The following is a 20,652-nucleotide window of genomic DNA, read 5'->3' as shown; positions in this document are numbered from 1 at the left end:
AGCGGGCACAAACATTATAATGAGATGTAAGGATTTTGTCTTGCACTTGGACAATTGTTGACCCTGCAAAAACTTTGCACCTCCTCTTACAGGTGCAAACCATTGTAGAAGCGAGTAATTAAGACGGAGAAGACCCTGCATATTCAAACCCAGGGTCACTTTGTTTGGGATGGATTGTCTTCTCCGCTTGCCTCTCCAGCGGTGTCAGCTGTGATGAGGATGACAGCCCTCCTCCTGTTCCTGCTGCATGCCTGTGCTGCGTTGCGATTTTTGCTTTTGTTCACCGCCACAGTTCCTGCCACCTTTTCATCACCTGATTGACTGTCCTCCTGGTAATACCGACAGCATTGCCTTTCTCCACTATAGAGGACCATATGGCCTCTTTAGTAGCATAACTGATGTTGGCTGAGGCTTTTCCAAATTTCAGTGACCTCATCCATAAGGACTCTCAGCTCCTCCTCAGAAAACATTTTCTTTTCTTTTCCGTGCACCAAGAGGACTTTGCTGCCCTTCTGACATATTTTTTTGTTTGGTTTGATTTTTGTGCTCCACAAATCTCATACAGCGCCTACTGCTGTCTACTCCTAACTCACCTCACCTCTGGGCTGTAAGTGTGGCCGCTAAATAGCCCAATGCACAGGCGGCGCTCATTGCGATCCTCATTATCATGATTGTGGCTCATTATTTGTGCATGTTGAGTAATTTGCATTTCTCTTAAGCAAAATAATTGCCTGGCTGCTAGGCATTTAGCATTTTGCAGCCGCAATTGTTTGCACTGCACCTATCCTAACATCAGCCCCACTGCCTCCTTGTAAGAAAAGTTGGTTTAAGTCTTTCTGTAAAATGTACAGTGGTTTATAAAGAACAGATAAACAGCTAAAACAATCCCACTGGTGTTTGGGGAGGGAATTGTCTTCTCTCTTTTGCTGGGAATGTACGAGATTTCTCTTTTGGTAAGATAACTTCATAAAGTAATTTTTTTGTGGGTGTGTTTTTTCTTTTTTTTTCCCCCCGGAATTACCAGAGATAACATTTGGATGTGAGAGTACAGTAGTGCACAGAAGTGAAAATGAAAATGTATTGTTGAGCTGAAAAATCATATATTTGAAATTTTAGATTGCGTCTAGCCATTAATCTGGTTTAAAGAGAGCTCTTTTTTATCTGTAGCCATCTGGTGGGTAGCTACTGCTACTGCACATACTGAATACAGTAAAAGAGTTCAAATGGGTCAAAAAATACATGAAGTAAAATGCATTCTTGCCATGTCACCTATTATTGTTTTTGACGAGTTTATGTCAGAATCTGAAGGTTAATTGAAGGTGGGGTGCAATGACATCAAAAAAGTCATTGTTGAGTGCAGCTAAACTTTCTGTACATTTCCTGAAAGTTTCATTAACATTTGTTACTTTTGAGACCTCTACCCAGAAGAGCGCGCGTGCGTGACGTCACACCAGGACATTCACTGTTGTAAACAAATGCAGTAGAACTGAAAGCGGTGTTACCGGTTTGGATGTTTTAGCATCTTAAATCAAACAGATCAGAAATGTTGGTCTTGTGCTTTATTTATATTGGCTTCACAATGTAAAAAAAAAAAAAAAAAAAAAAGCTTTTTTACTTCTTTAGGAAACTCGTGGAGAGATACCACACCTATTTACCATGGTACCTCTCCCCTGGGCGCATTGTGTTTTGGTGAGCGGTAATGCAGGAAAGCAGCGGGCAGGATAGCGAGCTTGTCCTGGTGTGATGTCACGCATAAATTAGCCGCAGCTTCGAGTGAGCTGGACTTTTCATAGAGGTGTCAATTTCAGAGTTGTTTTTTATACACTTAGCATTAAAACCTATACATTAAAACTACACAGATACTTTTATTGACCTACCAACAGTACTATAGAAGTGAATTCCTTTAAAGGGTTTCAGTTTGAGATACCAATCAGGCCGTTCTTTTACAGCCATGTTATATAGAGACAAAGACCTCGAGGAAATACTAGATCTGCCTGTTGTCTTGGTAGTGATTAGTAAATTTCCTCTGCATTATCTGTATTCCATGTGTTGAATAATATGCTGATCATGACCTTTCATTTTTAAAAAAAAAGTGTGTTTCAATTGTGTTTTATTGGAAGGTAAAAAAATGGGTTGTGTCATGAGGTTGTCCCTTTTTCTGCACTCCAGTAATGGTTGTCATGGTAACCACCACAGACGAGTATTCTTGTTCCTATGGGTTTGAATTTATTGTCTCCTGTAAATGTCTCATCAAAAGGGATTAGCGTGGCAAAATTCATCAGAAATACTTTGTCAGTTTGCAGGACAGTAATTCCATTATGAATGCAAGAGCATCCTTATCTGCTAAAAGAGGCTATACCTTAATAGACCAATTAACCTTTTTGAACCTTGTTTTTGCAAGCTAAATTTAATGCAGAAAGTGCAAGTACAGGAGTTTCAGAGGACACCTGTTTATTTTACAGCAACGCTCTGACTGTTGTGAAAAAATTATTAGAATACAATTGGAACATATGTGTTTGACTTACTGTTAGTATTATTACATTCTGTGACTTTCACATGTATACAGATATATCCACTTCAGTAAACAGAAAATTCTCCTTGAGTTATTTATGGAATATTTTAAAGTAAATGTACATATTCATTAGAAATGTGTTTTAGATGAAGGTACATCTTGTTAAACTTCTCTTGTCAATAATTATTGCACCTTATTTTCTAAACAAATACATGTCTGTAACTAACACTTGGCTCAGAAGTGTCCCCTGCAGTTTTGTGCTGTGAATGGCTGTAATCTATCAGTTCGATGCCATGTCTGTTCACTGTAGACAAATTACACTGATATTCCATGCCTACATTCAGATGTGAGAATGTTGAGCCTGTCCTAAGTCTAGGATTCATGTGGGCTTGCTTCTCGTATCAGTCCCTTCTCCCTAGATAATTTAAACCCCAAGGAAACTCATCTACCTGTTGCTGACTCAGTCCCACGTGAAACTTTATCCTCCACATAACCAATCTTTTTTTTCAGGCAGTCCCCTTGATCTTGCAGAGGGTGATGGCTTCCTTCTCCCCTTGGATGCAGGACCAGTGGCCAAATCTATAGCACCAACATCACACATATCCCAAAAACGTAACCATGACACAGAGACTAAATTCCTGCAAGCAGGTTTTATAGCTGTGTGGTCCTGTGTTGAGAACAGTCAAGGAAGACTCAAGAAACCTTCTCAATGTAATTCTTTATTTCACTTTTTCTACCAACAGGTGTCCAGAGATCTGCCTGAAAAACAAAAAGAAATTGAATATCTGCTGAGAGGTGTTACACAATTCCAACAACAGCTACATCAGCTGGCACTCTGGGCTTCGACCACAAAAGACCAGCTAGAACTTTACAGACAAGTTGGAATACCGGGGGCTTTCGATACAAAGGTAATGGCAAAGAGACACTCTTACCGGCTTTGAAATAGCAATAGGTTTCTCGTTGATCAACATTTATAGCATTTGAAAGGGCTTTAAGGCAACATGAATGTGAAGTACACTCTTGGGTGGCAATAAACGTTTCCAATGCAATCCAATGGCAACCATGGTGTGGATCCAGCCTGATGTATGTAGATATTTGTTCAAGTTCTGCTAAACAATGAAATGCCTAATTGCAAATTTAAATGCCGTGAGTAATTAGTACCTGTTAAATTCTTATTACTTGTACTTTATTGCTTCAAATGAATCAAATTATGGTGCCTAATACATTTCTAATTACCTGTAATTAACTGTTATTGTTAAAACTCCCCAAAGATGTAAAACAAACATAGTGTTCTTATTACAGTAAGGCTACACATTCACATATGCTTACATTATCGTTACAAGGGCCTACAAAAGGTATATTGATGAAAAAAGAGCCTAGCAGACACATCTTTTTGGTAATCAATCTGAAATTATATTGAGTCATTTCTCATTCACAGTGAAGGTGAACAGGTTATGTGAGAGGATGATCCAAATAGATTCATCTTGTTCAGTCTATGCTTGATTGAAAGATGAAGTGGGGTCATCCTTGATCCTGAACTCAAAAAGAATATTGGTTTTCTATGATAGCCCACTGCGTATTCTTGAACATGTCCAATTTATTCAATGGCTGAGCACCAAATCATCTTTTAGCTGTTTTAATGCAATAGTGCGTGTGATTGCCCAGCATTGCAATGCTATTACTGCAGTGGTAGACTCGCTTGTAGCAAACTGTAAAGTGCATTATTTTGGGTTTGCAAGATAAGCAGATCAAGTATTCGTTGATTGCAGCTCATAAGAGCAGACGTGATTGCTTGATACCTAGTTCAGCAAAGGTGAAAGTCTTATCCCATCCTTGTAGCAAAAGGTCAGCACATCTTCTCTGTCAATAAATCTGATAGTCCCTCTGTTTTCCCATGTAATCAAATGTAATTATTTGTTGAACAGATGTTTCCTTTTTCCTTTTACCCTGTAGCTTTTAAAAGCTGTTGCTATGGAAAGAGAAATTGCACCAAGTACAAGCTCAATGTGGATTACTGTGAAGAGCCTCTCTTAGTGATAGCTGTGGGCTGATTCATGTGTTTCAAGTTATAGTTGATCATATCTGTGTCTGTTTATTCATGTATAAAACCGAGAAAAGTAGGCTTAACTGCATGTCACAGGGTCATAGACAAGGTCAGAAAATACATAATTGCTGGCATGCAAGACCATAAAAGGGACTGGGTAAACTGGTCATCTTGAGAGTTAGGCATGGAGATCTATACTGGTTAATGTTACACTCTAGGAAACACATCTGTCCCCCTCTTTTACCTGTTGTACAGTCAACAAACTAGCAATTGTTTGCTATAGAGTTAATGTACTACTTTGTGTAACATTGTACATATCTGTTGGTATAACTACGTCCTTTATTCTATGGGGGGGAATCGTTTTAGGATTTAATTTATCTGTGCTCACTAGCTTACAGTACATTCACCATTCTAATGATGTTTATCATTCAATCACCCCGGTCCCCTTGGGAAATTAAATGTATTTTTTGGACTTGCTTGGTGAAGGGGGATCAACAAAATAAAGGTTTAGAATAAATGTATTTAAAAAAAATGCATCAGGTATTCAGTGAAGTCTCTCATGAAGACTGTACTTCACTGGCCTGTGAGTTACTTGTCAAGGTCTTCTGTTATTGTTTTATATATATATATATATATATATATATATATATATATATATATATATATATATATATACAGTATATTTGATATATACTGTATATATATACAGTATATATATATATTTTTTTCATCCAGTCCAGTAATAGGCCACAGTCTGATATTAGATGCTCTGCTGAATTGAAAAATCATTGATTGAATTTCTGATTAAGCAATGAACAGTTAAGCAAAGAAAATTAATTTCTGCTTCTATTAATAACCAGCAAGAACAATGAGTGAAGAGGATATGATTACTATCTTTGCAGGGAAATAAAACATTGGAAAAAAAATACATTTGCAACACTTGCCACTTGTGAATTTAGGAGGAATTGCCTCTTGTGTGACAGTCATATTATGTATGCACTGTGACAGGACAGCGTCACTGGCAATGCTGGGTACCGGCAGGAGGGAGACTCAGAAACAGAAAGCTGCAGTTAAAGTGCTGAGGCGCACATTTATTTACAAACACCATAAACAAAAACAAATAAACACGCAGCAGGGGCCAAAATAAAAGCTTCAAACAAACTCAAATATAAATCAAACCCCCATGCTTTGGCTGTCACAGTGTATCAGCTGACCTTTTCTCTTCGTTCACTCTGAGCATGTTCCTTCACTGAGCCCTCTCTTCTTAACGAAGGATTCCTCTCCCTTTATATACCATGAGGGTGGGGCTTGATTGACCATCAATTAGTCAATCAAGACCCACTGCTTATCCAATGGTGATGATGGTTTGGACATTCTTCAGCTCCAGCTTTAGAATCTGGTGATGTGCTAAATATTGATGTAGGTCATGGAGATCGCTTTTCTCATGACGCTGACAGCTCTGATATTGTTACATTTCTCCTTCCAGTTTTATTATCTGTATGAGTAACCTTGATTTGTGTGTGGACTGTTTTGTTGGGGAATGTGGCATACTGCTTAACTCTTGCTGTAGTGATGAGACAGTAAAAAAAGAAAGATTCTGGTACACAGTATTATTGCAGAAGTAGGTTTGAACATTTCTCTTTAATGGCATTACTCTTTGATTCAGCTTCTGTGGGTCGTCCTTTTGGCCTGTATTACTCGTCTCAATCATGTTTCTAAAGTGTTATATCTATGCTGCATACCTATAGTATTTTACCACAGAGTAATTGATTGCCCCAGTTCATTCTATATGGATTCCAAAGGGATCAACACAGTAAAGAATGTGCTCACATTATAAAGACTTGTATGTTTTAAACATCAGCATAGCTCAGACTAGCATCCAATGAATGAAATTGATACAGAACTATACTTTATATAGGCCAGTCAAAAAAAACGTTGAAATCATGATCATTAAAAAAAAAAAAAAAAATCTTTAAAAAATAACTTTCTGTCCTTCTAAATAATGACTCAAACTTTCAAAAATACTCATATATATTGAACACATCTTTTTAAAAAAAAAAAAAAACTCAAAATCCACTGCTGGTTGTGTGCAGTTCTACAGTTATCTCTTACATATTTTCTTAGCAAACTGTATTCATTGTATCCTGTACATCTGTACTGCAGTACACCAATTCCACAACCTCTGAGCCGGAAAAAGCAAAAGTGAACCCCTGGTGTTGGGCTGCCAAAAGGTTATGAATCTTGCATTAGCATTGTGTCATGATATGAAGAGCACATACTGCCTTCACAAGCACTGTGTTTTATTTGCCTTCATGAAATATGGAGAATGCTCCAGGCCAAACTAACCCATATTATCCAGGGAATTTGGGTAACAGACAGACAGACAGACAGACAGAGTCACACATACAAGCTGTTAGACAGCGTTTAATGTTATATATGATTTACAGCAGAAAAGATCATTCTGAGTGTTATCTTGTGTATGCTTTCAAATATAAATGTATGTTCTGTTTTGTTCAGTCAATTACCATGTTAAAGGTGTTATAGCTAAATCAAGAAATCATACCTGTAACTTCCATTTGCTATGTAGGTCTCACTTGTAAAGTTTTCGAAGGAGCATATCTGGTACTTGTACTGCCTAAGTCAGTGGAATTGTCTCCCCCATTCAACACCCTATACTTTACTATCATAAACCAACAAGCTACTTCCCTTAATGGCATTTGACCCCAAATACATTACTGAGGTGAAAAAAGCCTAGGAAGTGCTGAAAGTAAGGCTTGCAAACTGGTAGCTTCATTACCTAGAATGATACCAGATTTTTTTTTTTTTTTTTAATGAAAATAAATGTTGGAAAACTGTGCATTAGCTAAACCCCTTGACATAAATGTACACAAAATATTGTATTTATTTTGCCCCTTTTTGAGTTTCCAAGCTCGTACAGTATTTCCAATTCAGATTGCGTTTGAGACTTCATTTGTTGTCTTGACGCAAACTGTATCTTCAGCAATGCATTGGCTTTAAGACCACTGTAGGAGTTCAAGGGTCTCTGGTCATTGTCATAACCACTTAATTTCCTTGTGGAAGTGGCGCATGATCGAAAAGGCTTTCTATTCGTTGTAGATGCTGATCTGTGATGCCATGTATAGCCTTTGATCTGTGATATGTGTATAAATTCCCTGTGCCACAATTTAATATTCTGAGACATTCTGATGGGAATGGCAACCCGATGGGATCGTCACTGTGTAAAATATGTCATTGCAAAAATAACTATTATACCCGATTTAGACTAGCTGTGTCTACACATAGGACCGAGCTTTTTCCCTACACACAGTGCACATAAGTGAGAAATTAAATGTCTATATAGAAAGAAAAAACTGTTGACCCTGTGTGAGCTACTTAAAGGGGGGGTTGCTAACTTTGCTAAGGAACGTCTTTGTGAATAGAACCCAGGGTGTACAAAATGTAATACTTTTCTCACCCACGTACTATGCATGGTACTTGGTTTCCAATTCTAGATTATTAGTCTCACCTTGTACACCTTCATGAGCTTCCCTGCTGACAATTGTGTTGTGTTCCAGTACTTGAGTTAATTGCTGCTGCTTACAAGAAGCATTGAGCCTGATGGGTTTTCTTTTCATTACAGGGTTTCTCGCACAGGTGTTAAAGGTGAGACTAATAATCAAATTAGTCCCACTCCATTATGTTTTGTCTCACTGGCAATCTGTAAAGAAATTAAAAAGAAAAATAGATCTAAACAACTGGCAAATAAATAAATACAGTATTTTATTAAAGTCTTATGGTAACTGCCAGTGTTTAAACTATATTGTTTGTCAAAGCAATTACGCCTAAATAGCATGTAACATAAACCATGTTTTTATGATTTATTACTGATTTGTAAAGTAGAAAAGGTTATAAGCCGAGCTCCATCTCCAATGTGTCTCCACTCATGTAACCCTCTGGAGTCAACAAAACAAGCAGATGGATGTAATTTTATTGAGATATCTCCTTTGCTCCACTAAAAAGTCAGTTTTGCCAAAAAAGTGGAGCTCAACTGCCAGTGAACAGCTACTCTAAAACATAACAGCCAATTTTAAAAACTGGCACGGTAGTATTCATGCCCTCCTCCAGAACTGAAAATGAACATTTCCATGCATAACGTTTATTCTTTCCGCATCATCTAAGGCAGGTACAGTAGGTATCATATCAGGGCAGCAGTGTGGAGTAGTGGTTAGGGCTCTGGACTCTTGACCGGAGGGTTGTGGGTTCAATCCCCAGTGGGGGACACTGCTGTTGTACCCTTGAGCAAGGTACTTTACCTAGATTGCTCCAGTAAAAACCCAACTGTATAAATGGGTAATTGTATGTACAAATAATGTGATATCTGTATAATGTGAAATAATGTATAATGTGATAACTTGTAACAATTGTAAGTCGCCCTGGATAAGGGCGTCTGCTAAGAAATAAATAATAATAATAATATCATTTCATTTGGATCCTGGTCAGTGAGAAAGTTAGGTCTACTTCATTTGGCAGCATTTTTGACTGGTGTACTTAGGAATGATGTTTTAGAAAGCTCACATTGTGTTGTAGAAAATAATCACACAGCAGCTGGCAAAGAGAGTGTATGGTCACTTTCCCTCCAAGAAGCTACACTTAAATCCTTGCCCCAAGTAGTTTCCATGCAATACTTTCCTTATGAAAGTTTACCATAGTAAACTTGCACAGCAATGTTTCCCTGCAGTGATTTTACTATGGTTACACTATGCCATTACCATAGTTTAGCATGGTTTGCCACACTTTTGAATATGCTTTACCATATTTCTGGTCTTTACAGTGCTTACTGCTGTTTTACCATGCTTTCACAATCATTTATTGATGTATTGCACTTTGCTATGATTTATAAGTTTTCTAAAGTAAGCTACTTGTCATTGGCTTTAGTGTCTAAAACTGTTTAAAATGGCAGCAGGCACGCCATGTGGTGTCAGAAGCTCTTCCGAGCAGAACATCTGCACTGAAGATATGACTAAGACCAGTGAGGCATGAAGGTGAAATTATGTTGTATACACAGTTTGCTTTATAAATGGTTATTGCTGTAAGTCAGCTTGTCTTAATGCTTTAAATAGCTTTCTTAAATCCAGCTCAGTGTATGAATTGAAACCAGTATACATAGAAACACCATCAAATGACCTTGCCGTATTTATTGAAAAATAGATTAAGAAATATTATTATTATTATTATTATTATTATTATTATTATAAATATAAGGGCTGGCATGAATTAAATATTATTATTATTATTATTATTATTATTATTATTATAAATATAAGGGCTGGCATGGATTAATTATTAGCATCTTGGCAAACTACTCGTTGGACTTAATTAGGATTATTATTTATTTATATATATACTTTGTAATTAATATTATTATTATTTATTTTTTTATTTTCCCTGGACAAAATTACTTTAAGCAATAAATTGTTAGTTAATTAGCACCAAATGCGTGTATTACAGGCACATTTTCTTTGGATTCTTGTTTCCTTCAGCTATAGCGTAATACTTCAGAAAAATAATTGTCTTGAGTTGTCTTAAATTGAACTTGTTTTGAAGTTACCAAGACACAACTCAATGCCAACCAACAGCAAAGACCTACAGCTATGGCTGAAAGTTTTGCAAATTTTTCCACCTAGAATTTTAAAATTGAGACATAATTTAAAAACTAAAAAAAGATATGAACATAAGTTAGATCTTTTGTTTAATCAAATAAACTACAAAAGGATATAGCAAAAGTCTACTGGAAGCCATAATAGTAGTGCAGTATTTCATGTTAGATTTCGAAATGTCACATTCTTTAGTTTTTGTCGGTTTTTGTTAAGTATATGGAAAACTACAAAGCGGTATGTAATTCAATATGTTAATGGAACATTATTCAGCAGGTTTTATTCGACTTTATGAAGCAAACTTAGTTAATTCTATAGGGTGATGCAAAACGTTTGTTCATAGCTGTAGTACTGCTGGCTTCTCACATAGTTTGATGCATGAACTGCCTCTTCCACAGATCTTCCACTAGCCCTCTTTAGAGCTTCAGTGCTTCTTGTGAGGTGCTACCCTTTATTAACCATAGCTTTCTAATGTAGAGTAGACTTTTATACATAGAGTTTCCCTTAAAATGGTACCCCACCAATACCCAATTATTTTAACCACATTTATAAGACATGGTTGATGCTTTAATACTCTCTCCCTTCAGGTCCAAACATCATAAATGTACTTGTAGTTTATGGGAAACAGGTAATGTCTGCTGTATTTAGACCCTATTTGGTTTTGCTCATTTTAACAGGTCTTTGTTATGAATACCTCCAGTGTGTCATCCATCCATGGATCTGCCATCCATATGTCAGATACTGCACAGGCAGTAAATTATGGACCACTTACAATTTGCAGGCCCACCGCATTCCCCAATCTGTGTTACTAATATATAGTCCTGCATTTGTGCAACAGGATATGTTATTTTCACCCATTGGACAGGTGTCTCTTTCTTCACTCTTTTTAATGCCCAGTTGATAAATTGACCAGTAAAACTCAGCTGAGGTGCAGAATTTCATTCACAACAATGACCTGGTGATGGCAGCTACTTGTTATAATGCAGCAAAAAAAACAAGGCAGATACTAAATTGTAATACAGTTTCAGTCTGGGAATAATGCCCTAAATGGGGCATCTTTTCCTGCTTTTTGCTGTCCTTGTCTCACTGTCATCTGGTAGCAACTTTCAGTGTATGTCATGTGTGTAGTAGTAGTAGTAGTAGTAGTAGTATTAGTATTATTATTATTATTGTTGTTGTTTTTCAGGAAACTGAGGACGAAGCTCAAGCCAAACAAGCAGATGTGGAAGCAATCTTATCGAAGGCTCAACAGTTGTACAAGGAAAAACCAATCACCCAGCCAATAAAGGTAATGCATTTTCAAAAATAAAATAAAATGCATTACCAGTGGCTGCGCTAACCCAGACCACAGAGCTCCTACACATCTCTGCCTTCCGCATCAATCAGAATTAATCAAATACCAACTTCATATGCATTGCTGTGACTCAACATTATCATTGGGCGGTATGATCTGTGCACCTGTCTTCCAATCGGGATGAACACTACAGAATGCACGAAGCAACACCATATTCTACAGAAGATACTTAATTATCCCAACAGCATAATTATTTGTATATGTCTGTAAACCTTAATACATTAGAATACGGTTTATGGCTCATTAGCTAATGCAGCTCATCAAACGCTTTGCACAGACCACTGGTGTTGGTAACATTTAGCATGGAAGTCGATGATGTGCACCAGTATTCATGCATTTGTTGAAAGCAATTGTTAATGTGTAAATCAGCAGATTTGTAGTCCACTGTAAATTGTCAAAGTAGGGAAAAATTATAATAATCTGAATTAAACTTTGAAAGCAATACATTATTTATGACTTGATTTTTCTAGCAGGCATTGATTATGAGAAAGTATTTTACCACCCGTTTTATTAAGTGTCTGTGACTAGGATGCAAAGTGCTCCCCTAAAAAAAATAATAGTATGTCAAACCATCAAGGAGACAAAAATGTCAACAGTTAAGCAGTTTGTTTTCTCAAGAAACGCTATGCAGTTGTGTTTGCAGCACACAGATGAGACCATACCCTTTTGTTTCCATCATGTTAAATGGTTAAACGCTTTTCTATCCATCACTTGCTCTCAACAGTAGAGTCTTTAGCATGTCTGCAAACAACCGTCAAACAACCATGGACAGAAAAACACCTACTAAAATACTTGAACCGCAGTTGATTGTAATAAGGTCAAACAAAACAAGACAACAACTATCACTTTGTATTAATATCTGAACTGGAATGGAAAACTTTGTTCTGAAAATGGAATTATAAACTGTTTCAACTATTTTAGTGGGAGGCAGTATCAAAATATTGTACTACTGTAATTTCTAATATACAGTATGTTTTTGGGGTTTGTTGTTGCTTGTGCATGTTGTGTTAGTGTTGTTGCTAGTGCATGCTATATACCAGTGTTATATATAGAAATAGTATGATTATACATATTAAGTACAAAAAATATGCTTAATACCCAGTTGCATTTTGTACAGATTATTATATATTACATGGTTGTGGCTTATACTGTATGATTTTGCTCAGTATATATACTAAACATAATGGTTTATGTATTATGTAATCTGGGTTTTGCTGATTATTATTATTTATTTCTTAGCAGACGCCCTTATCCAGGGCGACTTACAATCGTAGGCAAAAACATTTCAAGCGTTACAATACAAGTAATACAATAAGAACTGATGTCATAAGAACCCTTTTAGTCTTACTTCCTCACTTCATCATTAGAAATGTGCACTGGTTAAGTACTGGCTAAGTTCAAGTAATACCAATAACACTTAAATAAGTTAGTGAGTACACATTTCAGCATGTTCTTAAAGTGTTCAATACACAGGTTTCATACATGCATTGGCTGTACAAATATTATTTCATATACATTAAGTGTCTGCATTGTTGTCTTTATGGCAATGTGTGTTTGTGCATTCAAAATACTTTTGATGATGACAGTCAAGCATTTCATATACGTTTGTTTGTTTTAGTTTTTTTTTCTGAAAAGGTAACTGCAGTGTCTAATATACTTGCCCATCATTGTTACTACCGGTATTCACTTTTTGATAAATGTCAAGTGATAGGTGGTTTTACTGCGTTTAAAATTATTTAGTCAATTTGACATCGTTAGACCTGAATAACTGAACTCCTCTGCCAAATCAACCCCCACACCCCCACGCCCCGCATCAGAGTGTTTGCCTCATCAGTTTATTATTTCTGATTTAATGAAATCCATTTTGGTAAATCGGCATTTGGTCCCTAGTTTTTGCATAATGTAATTGCCATGGACAAGAAGACAAGAGGTCAATTACAATCTGCCAGCTACCATTTCCTCAGATAGGAGCTGCAAAATGACAGCATCATTAGACATATTTTCACTTTCAATCACTCACGGTTAGCCCCATTCCATTCGCACCTTGCGGCTGTGCAGAGTTTTCTCTGGTTAGTCTAGATTTTAAGCTTTGTTTCAATTAACTAGTGTTCTATTTCACTTCTATTTCAAAGGAATTGAATAAGAGGTAGTACTTGACAGCCCCCATAGTAGCTGACTGAAGTGAGAAACATTTTAATTACATCAACACAAAGAGTAGTCAGGCTTGTCCAAAACTGCGATTGCTGCAGTGCTTTTGACAATTGTATTTATTTGTTTGAATACAATACAGTAAAATTGTTTTGTTAACCACTTGCTAATGTTTAACTTTCATGGTCTTCATTTCAGAAATGTCACTTTTTTGTAGGTATTTTTTGTATGTGTGAGTTTAATAGTGGAGCACCATATTACCAGATAACGTTACTGTTTCTGTGCACATCCTTTATACCAGTGTGTGTCCTACAGAGTACATGCAGTAGTGCAGATAATGTATTTGCTGTGAGGTTCCTTGCCAGAGTAACAATGGATAGAATAATACTTCACTGAATAAGGGGTCCAAGAGGCATTGGTACAGTGGAACCTCAGAGTTACGAACACCAAACTTATGAACTGACCGGTCAACCGAACACTGCACATTTAGCTGTAAGTATGCAATCACTCACCCATGTGTGCAATGCATCCAGATAGGCACTCCTGTAAGCGACTTGCTGGTCATGAAGGCAAAATTACTGTACCAGCAAATGTATCCAGACAAGGTGAGGCAGATTTCACAGCAAGAACGGGCAATTTTAATAGGAACATTTTAGTTTTAAACAAAGCACAGTTTTTTTTTTCAAACCAAAGGAGGCTGAATGACTGAGCAAGCTACATGAATGCATTTTGTTTAAATTAAAATTAAAAAAAAGCACTATGTTAACCCAGGTTTTCCTGGACATTTAAATCTCAACTCTAAATCAGAACTATAAATGGGAAAAGGCTAAATTTAAGTTGCCATTGTAACATAAATTTAGCCTTTTCCCATTTATAGTTCTTTTTTAAAGACTTAAGAACCATAACAATATGAGTATTGCATTACTGTGCTGTATCCTTGTATTATTCACCGGATTGAGGGTGCAGGTAGCAGGTGTACTCTGATTTTCAGAGTTACAGACATTTCAGACTTACAAACAGTCTCCATTTCCAAGGGGTTCGTAACTGAGGTTCTACTGTTTTAGTATCACACGTTTGGTTACACAAGCCACAGATAATCAGGAACAGTATGTTTACAGAGTTTACCTCCTGGTACTGAGTGACATTTCATGAACTACATTCAGATTGTATATTTTATTTTTTATAAAGTTCTGCTGCTACAGCATAAACTAATAACTGCAGTGCTCTTTACTAACTCCATGTCCATCTTCACTCACGCACCCACAATGCATTTTCTTCCATTGGCAGGTGGGGTTAAATCTCCAAAAAGCCTAAACCTTGAAGGCCTAGAGCTTTATCTTTATCCATATTATCTTTTATGCAGTGTGTGAATCAAGTACAGATGCCACTGGTCATGTCTCAGCAGCCAGATAATTGCCAGTTCTTTTTAATCATCAGTAGTTGCTGTGTTTATAAACCAATAAATATTATCTTCGTCAAAGTATCTATAAAAATAATTCTAAACAGTCTAACTATAAGCTTTTACAATGTGCATAAATAAGATGAGCAATAATTGCTTTTTCCAAGATATAATATCCGAGATGGGTTATACCAGTCCCCTTCAGACAGGCTTAAAGCCCCTTTGGGATTTCAGTGCTATGAATTGAGGTTGATAAATCTAGATATATCATTATATGCTGTCTAACAAACCATTTTGGATTACATTTATATTACGATTTATATATGACTGAAGTGCTACAAAGGTGGATGACGTTAGATAAAGGAATTCCTGACTCGGGCTCTGAACTACACCATAATTTATTTCTCATTTAAATTTTAAATCAGCCTGTCCTCATAAAAAGTGCTCATTCAAGTTCTCTTAATTTTGTTCTCATTATCCTAAAATGTATATATTTGTGTCCATTCAACAAATATGGGCAAGTTCAAAGAACTAAAACAATTACTTAAATAAAACAGAATGTAACAACTTAACTTCATGAAGGAGTCATTACCAGACACCCTAAAACATAAAAAGCTGATAACATTGTATGAGTACCTGGCCATTTTTCTAACTGAATAATGAATGGACGTTCTGAATTATAACACGTCCCTTATCTTTTAGGGAAAGCTTGAAGACCTGAGTTCTGATTGGAAAGCTATCAATACATTACTTCTGCAGCTGAAAGGGAAACCAGAGGCATCAAGGGTCATCTCCACTGGTGTCTGTAAGTTTTTTTTTTTTAAGGATTCATAATTTGTTCATATTTTTAATTGTGATATTTACTCAATATATATTACATTGGTTGTCTCTAATTACACTGCAATTGATTGTCTCTAATTGGTTGATTGTCTCCAATTGATTGTCTCTAATTACACTGCAATTACACTATACTGACATGTGTAGTTGTATTGTAATTACAGTATAATTGCACAGCCACATGTGAAGGTACAATGTAATAATTACAAAACATGTTAGAAACGGCCAACATTTTCATTTTGTTTTAAGCATGTTGTTGCATTGTAACTACGCAACCATATGCATAATTATTTTATTTACAGAGACACTTTATGTAGTATTTTACCTTATAATACTTTTTGTAAAAGCAAAGAAAAACTAGTGCTATTCTAGACACAGAATAATATTTTGCCATAACACATGACATGGTACAATCTGTTGCTGTCATAAAATTTATGTTAGTCTGGGTGCACATACTTTTGAGTCCAGTCCAAAAAATATGTCAAGCATTATGGTGACTTCCAGGATAAGTTAAATGAATGTTTCTTATTTTTCACACTTTTAGCTGCTGTTGGCACTTGTGCTGGGGAAACGCCTGTGGAAAACGTGATCAGCAGCATGTACAGTAATAGCACCGTTTTTGACATTATGCAGGCGAAATTAGGTGTCTGTAGAAAATAGAGAAGATGTTTCAATTGGTTTTCAATTCAGTGGTTTTAGTAGGTTTCCAGTAGGGTTAGTGTAAGGTGAAGGGTGAATAATAACAGTATTGTGGAAATTGCCAGAAAGATTCCATGTTGGATTTATATGGATTGAGTGAAGGGATTGCCTCCTGCCTCCTATGGGGCATACAGTAGGTTAACAGCATATGCTTAGTGTAGTTCTGTTTTCTTTCTGCATTCTCTCTGCTTCTGTTAGAATTGATGTTGCCTAGATAGAACAAAGAAGAGGGTATTGATTGACATTTTTAAAAATTTTACAAAGTTAACCCTAACCAATATTTTGAGCACAGCACAGAAACCAGGACCAGAGGACACATTTGGAAATAAGTGGAGATAGGACAGAGGCTAGGAGACACTTCTTTACACAGAGAATGGTAGGGTATAAGATGGGTTACCTGGCCATGTTAATACTAAATCATTGAGCTGCTTTTGACTTGACATAGGTTTGACATCAGTCACCTGCTAGGAACCGGATGAGCATGGGTGGGTCACATGTCCTCTCGTTAAAAATTGTCCTTTGTTCAAATGTTCTTTTTCATCTGTAACACCATTGGGATTTCATACTCCTGCATAGTGATACCACTGACGCTAGCTTGTTATGGCTCAGTCGGTTGGACCATGAATCTTTAGCTAGTATAGCAAAGCTGGTCCCACATATGAGTTTTCACTTTCATAGTATTTGTTTATTTAGCAGACGCCTTTAGGGTGTGTGAACTATGCATCAGCTGCAGAGTAACTTACAAATACGTCTCACCCGAAAGACAGAGCACAAGGAGGTTAAGTGACTTGCTCAGGGTCACACAATGAGTCAGTGGCTGAGGTGGGATTTGAACCGGGGACCTCCTGGTTACAACCCCGTTTCTTTAACCACTGGACCACACAGCCTCCAATAGTAAAGACAAATGTAAAAGTCAAAGACAATCCATTTATATTTGAACTTGGGTAAATAAATGAGAAATTGTGTACTTTTGGATCATGAACCCAGGTTAAATCTGTGTTCAGTTAAAATTTAACAAGAATTTACAGTTCACAATTTACAGTATACTCTTAGATCAGACTGCTCAAACTGTAAACTTTTTAGGATTAGTTTCTGATTCTCATTATAAACTGTTCTATGGTTCTAAAAAAAATCAATACAAATAGATTTTTATTTTATTTATTTATATAAAAAAGTTGGAGTATAGAGGTGGCTTATGATGGTTTTCCATAGTAAAATCACAGTAAAGTATAGCATAGGTAAGCATTGTAAAGCCCAGAGACATACATTTACATTTTTACAAATGGATTAATGACATCCTTTGATCCTATCAATCCGAGCTGTCACTGTTTTTTTCTCCATCCCCATTGCAAACGACATTGAGTAAAAGGTCTAATGTGTGTAAATATTAAAATCACCTTCACGGTTTGCCTTAGAAATTAGATGTCATCCTTAATATGTTATTTCCTAGTTAAACATTAAAGAACAAATATTGTTACCAGCTAATTGAAATTCATGTTACAGTCCATCTTCACTAACAACCACAACAAGCCATTAGACCAATCTCACCCCATTATCCTTTTTACCACCGGTGATAAACACTATTCTTGTTTCAGCTGAACCACAATGAAAACATCCCTATAATACACACAGGATCAACCACTCAGATTATGTTCACAAATTAAGATAACAACCATGAAATTACACTAAAAACATTCCACTTATATTTTGCCATGGATCACCTTGGAGAAACCTGGGCCTTTAGATATTTAACCAGACTGTGAATGAGTGGTTTGCAGTGCTCAGGTGTACAGGTGATGCAGGGGTTGCAATAATGACAGACACAAAGGTACGATTCAAACAGCACTTTAATAATGCTCTTTCGGTTTGAGACTGTTAAATAATAAAGCTGGCTCTACCCAACCAATGGTATTGCCAGCATATAACAAAAAGGGTTGCAGTCCCGAAATAATAAGACAAACACAAAACACGTAACACAGACACATAAACACGTCTCCAGACTGTGTGTGCTCTCAGCAGTGGTGGTTTGTGCGTTCAGGTCCGGGCTTAGCGCTGGCTTCGTGCTGCATTAACCGTCTAGCAAAGACAAATAGATATAATTTATCAATGGGAAACACTCCATTCGCATTTCCTGTCCTCGTTTCCTCCTATTAACCACAACAAAGGAACCGACCACGGCGTCACGCCCCCCTAAAGTACCCTAAGCCCCGCCCCCTTCCGATAGCTAGTTCAATCACGCCTCCTCCAATTCATGACTGAAACTTCACTTACCGTACTAGGGCGAGGACTCCTGGTACCGTGACACCGCCCCCTTCCTGAATGGCCGGCTTCCGACTGCCCCTGGAATGAACTGCCCAACCATTCAGTATGAAGCCCGCAGTTCCTGCTGTACAGTGTTCTCACAGGTCGAGAGGGAGATTGTTGATTCGGATTAATTCGCTCTCTGTCACACAGACTTACAACATGCAGGTATCAGGTGTGGGTGATGTTCACGTCTGTTGTTTCAACAAAGCATTTAAATAGAGCTTTTTCAATAGGGGATATACATTCACATAAAATGTATCTTTAGACATGGCTTTGAGAACAATGTGATTGCGCCTTACATTGGGCTAGATTGACAAAGCTATTTCTTTGTAATTTGCAAAATGTTTGTCTGAAAGGAAAAAACTAAAATTCATGAATAATTAGCAAATAAGAAACAGCTTCTGACTACTTTCAAACCACTCAATTTTAAACTTTAGTTAGCTCATTGTATATTTATAGATGGGTAAGGTTAGTTTACATAGTTTCATTGTAAAGGTAAACATGTTTTACATGTATATAGAACTGGCCACTGAATGACAGGTTCTTAAATCTGCAGAGGAATCTAAGGGTTGAGTTATGTGCATAAGCATGTGTTGCCTGCTTATTTTATTCACTTACAGTGCTGCAGTGGCGGCTGGTGGCCATAAAAAATGGGTAGGCAGAAAAAAAGTCAGGGGACTGCAGCAGTAGAATCTTATTGCATTCCGACTGAACACTTTTCGAATCTTCTTAACATGTTACCACAATTTGGTTGTTAAACACATTTTCTGCACTTCTCATTAATGTCTTTATTGATTTCTCCTAGCACAGTAAAGGAAATGGATGAAGCTTATTCTGGATGTTTTTTCACATCCTGGTGAATACGGTTCCTTATGTCCATGTGAGCAGCAAGCAACTCGTTATATCGAGCAATTACTTCTGTTAAGTTCCCTGTGTCGTTCCAAATGTTGCATTCCTTTGAGATATGCGCATACTAATTTATTCATCGCCATGGTTTCAATGTGAACTTTTGGCATTATAAATTAAATGCACTTTTTAGACATCCAAAGAGTATAAAAACACTTTTCATTGATATTTTATCTTTGAAATATGCGACATCTGCCATTGCTAGTACTGTACTGTGTGTGGTTATAGCAGATAGGAGTTTGTAACAGAGGTTTGTCTCTGATGAAAAAACTCTCTGGGCTCCTCTAATTAAAATCCGTTCAACATTATTATATTATAATGCTACACAACTATATATATATATATATATATATATATATATATATATATATATATATATATATATATATTATATACAGTCAGCACTCGGATATGCGTTACCCAGATACATGTCAGTCATGTTTTACCGTCATTGTATTAGGAATAGAATCAATCCCCATTATATGTATGTATATATATATACAGTACTGTGCAAAAGTTTTAGGCAGGTGTGAAAAAATGCTGTAAAGTAAGAATGCTTTCAAAAATAGACATGTTAATAGTTTATATTTATCAATTAACAAAATGCAAAGTGAGTGAACAGAAGAAAAATCTACATCAAATCAATATTTGGTGTGACCACCCTTTGCCTTCAAAACAGCATCAATTCTTCTAGGTACACTTGCACACAGTTTTTGAAGGAACTCGGCAGGTAGGTTGGCCCAAACATCTTGGAGAACTAACCACAGTTCTTCTGTGGATTTAGGCAGCCTCAGT

General features: G+C 36.7%; 1 protein-coding gene across 10 annotated transcripts in view; it reads left to right on the top strand.

Moving 5' to 3' along the window:
• LOC117407249 (dystrophin-like) overlaps nucleotides 1-20,652 on the top strand; it is an 809,654-nt gene that overhangs the window by 539,181 nt on the left and 249,821 nt on the right. For 9 of the 10 annotated variants that reach the window (XM_059028873.1, XM_059028880.1, XM_059028879.1 and 6 more), the window contains 4 exons: nucleotides 3,256-3,420; nucleotides 11,397-11,498; nucleotides 15,814-15,916; nucleotides 16,493-16,552. In XM_059028873.1, coding sequence (XP_058884856.1) covers nucleotides 3,256-3,420; nucleotides 11,397-11,498; nucleotides 15,814-15,916; nucleotides 16,493-16,552 — 430 coding nt within the window. The remainder of the gene's footprint in view (nucleotides 1-3,255; nucleotides 3,421-11,396; nucleotides 11,499-15,813; nucleotides 15,917-16,492; nucleotides 16,553-20,652) is intronic. The other variant, XM_059028876.1, reaches the window with a different exon arrangement.

The sequence above is a fragment of the Acipenser ruthenus genome, chromosome 8 (assembly GCF_902713425.1).
Source record: "Acipenser ruthenus chromosome 8, fAciRut3.2 maternal haplotype, whole genome shotgun sequence".
Classification (NCBI taxonomy): Eukaryota; Metazoa; Chordata; class Actinopteri; order Acipenseriformes; family Acipenseridae; genus Acipenser; species Acipenser ruthenus.
This window is presented reverse-complemented; position numbering and strand designations above follow the sequence as displayed.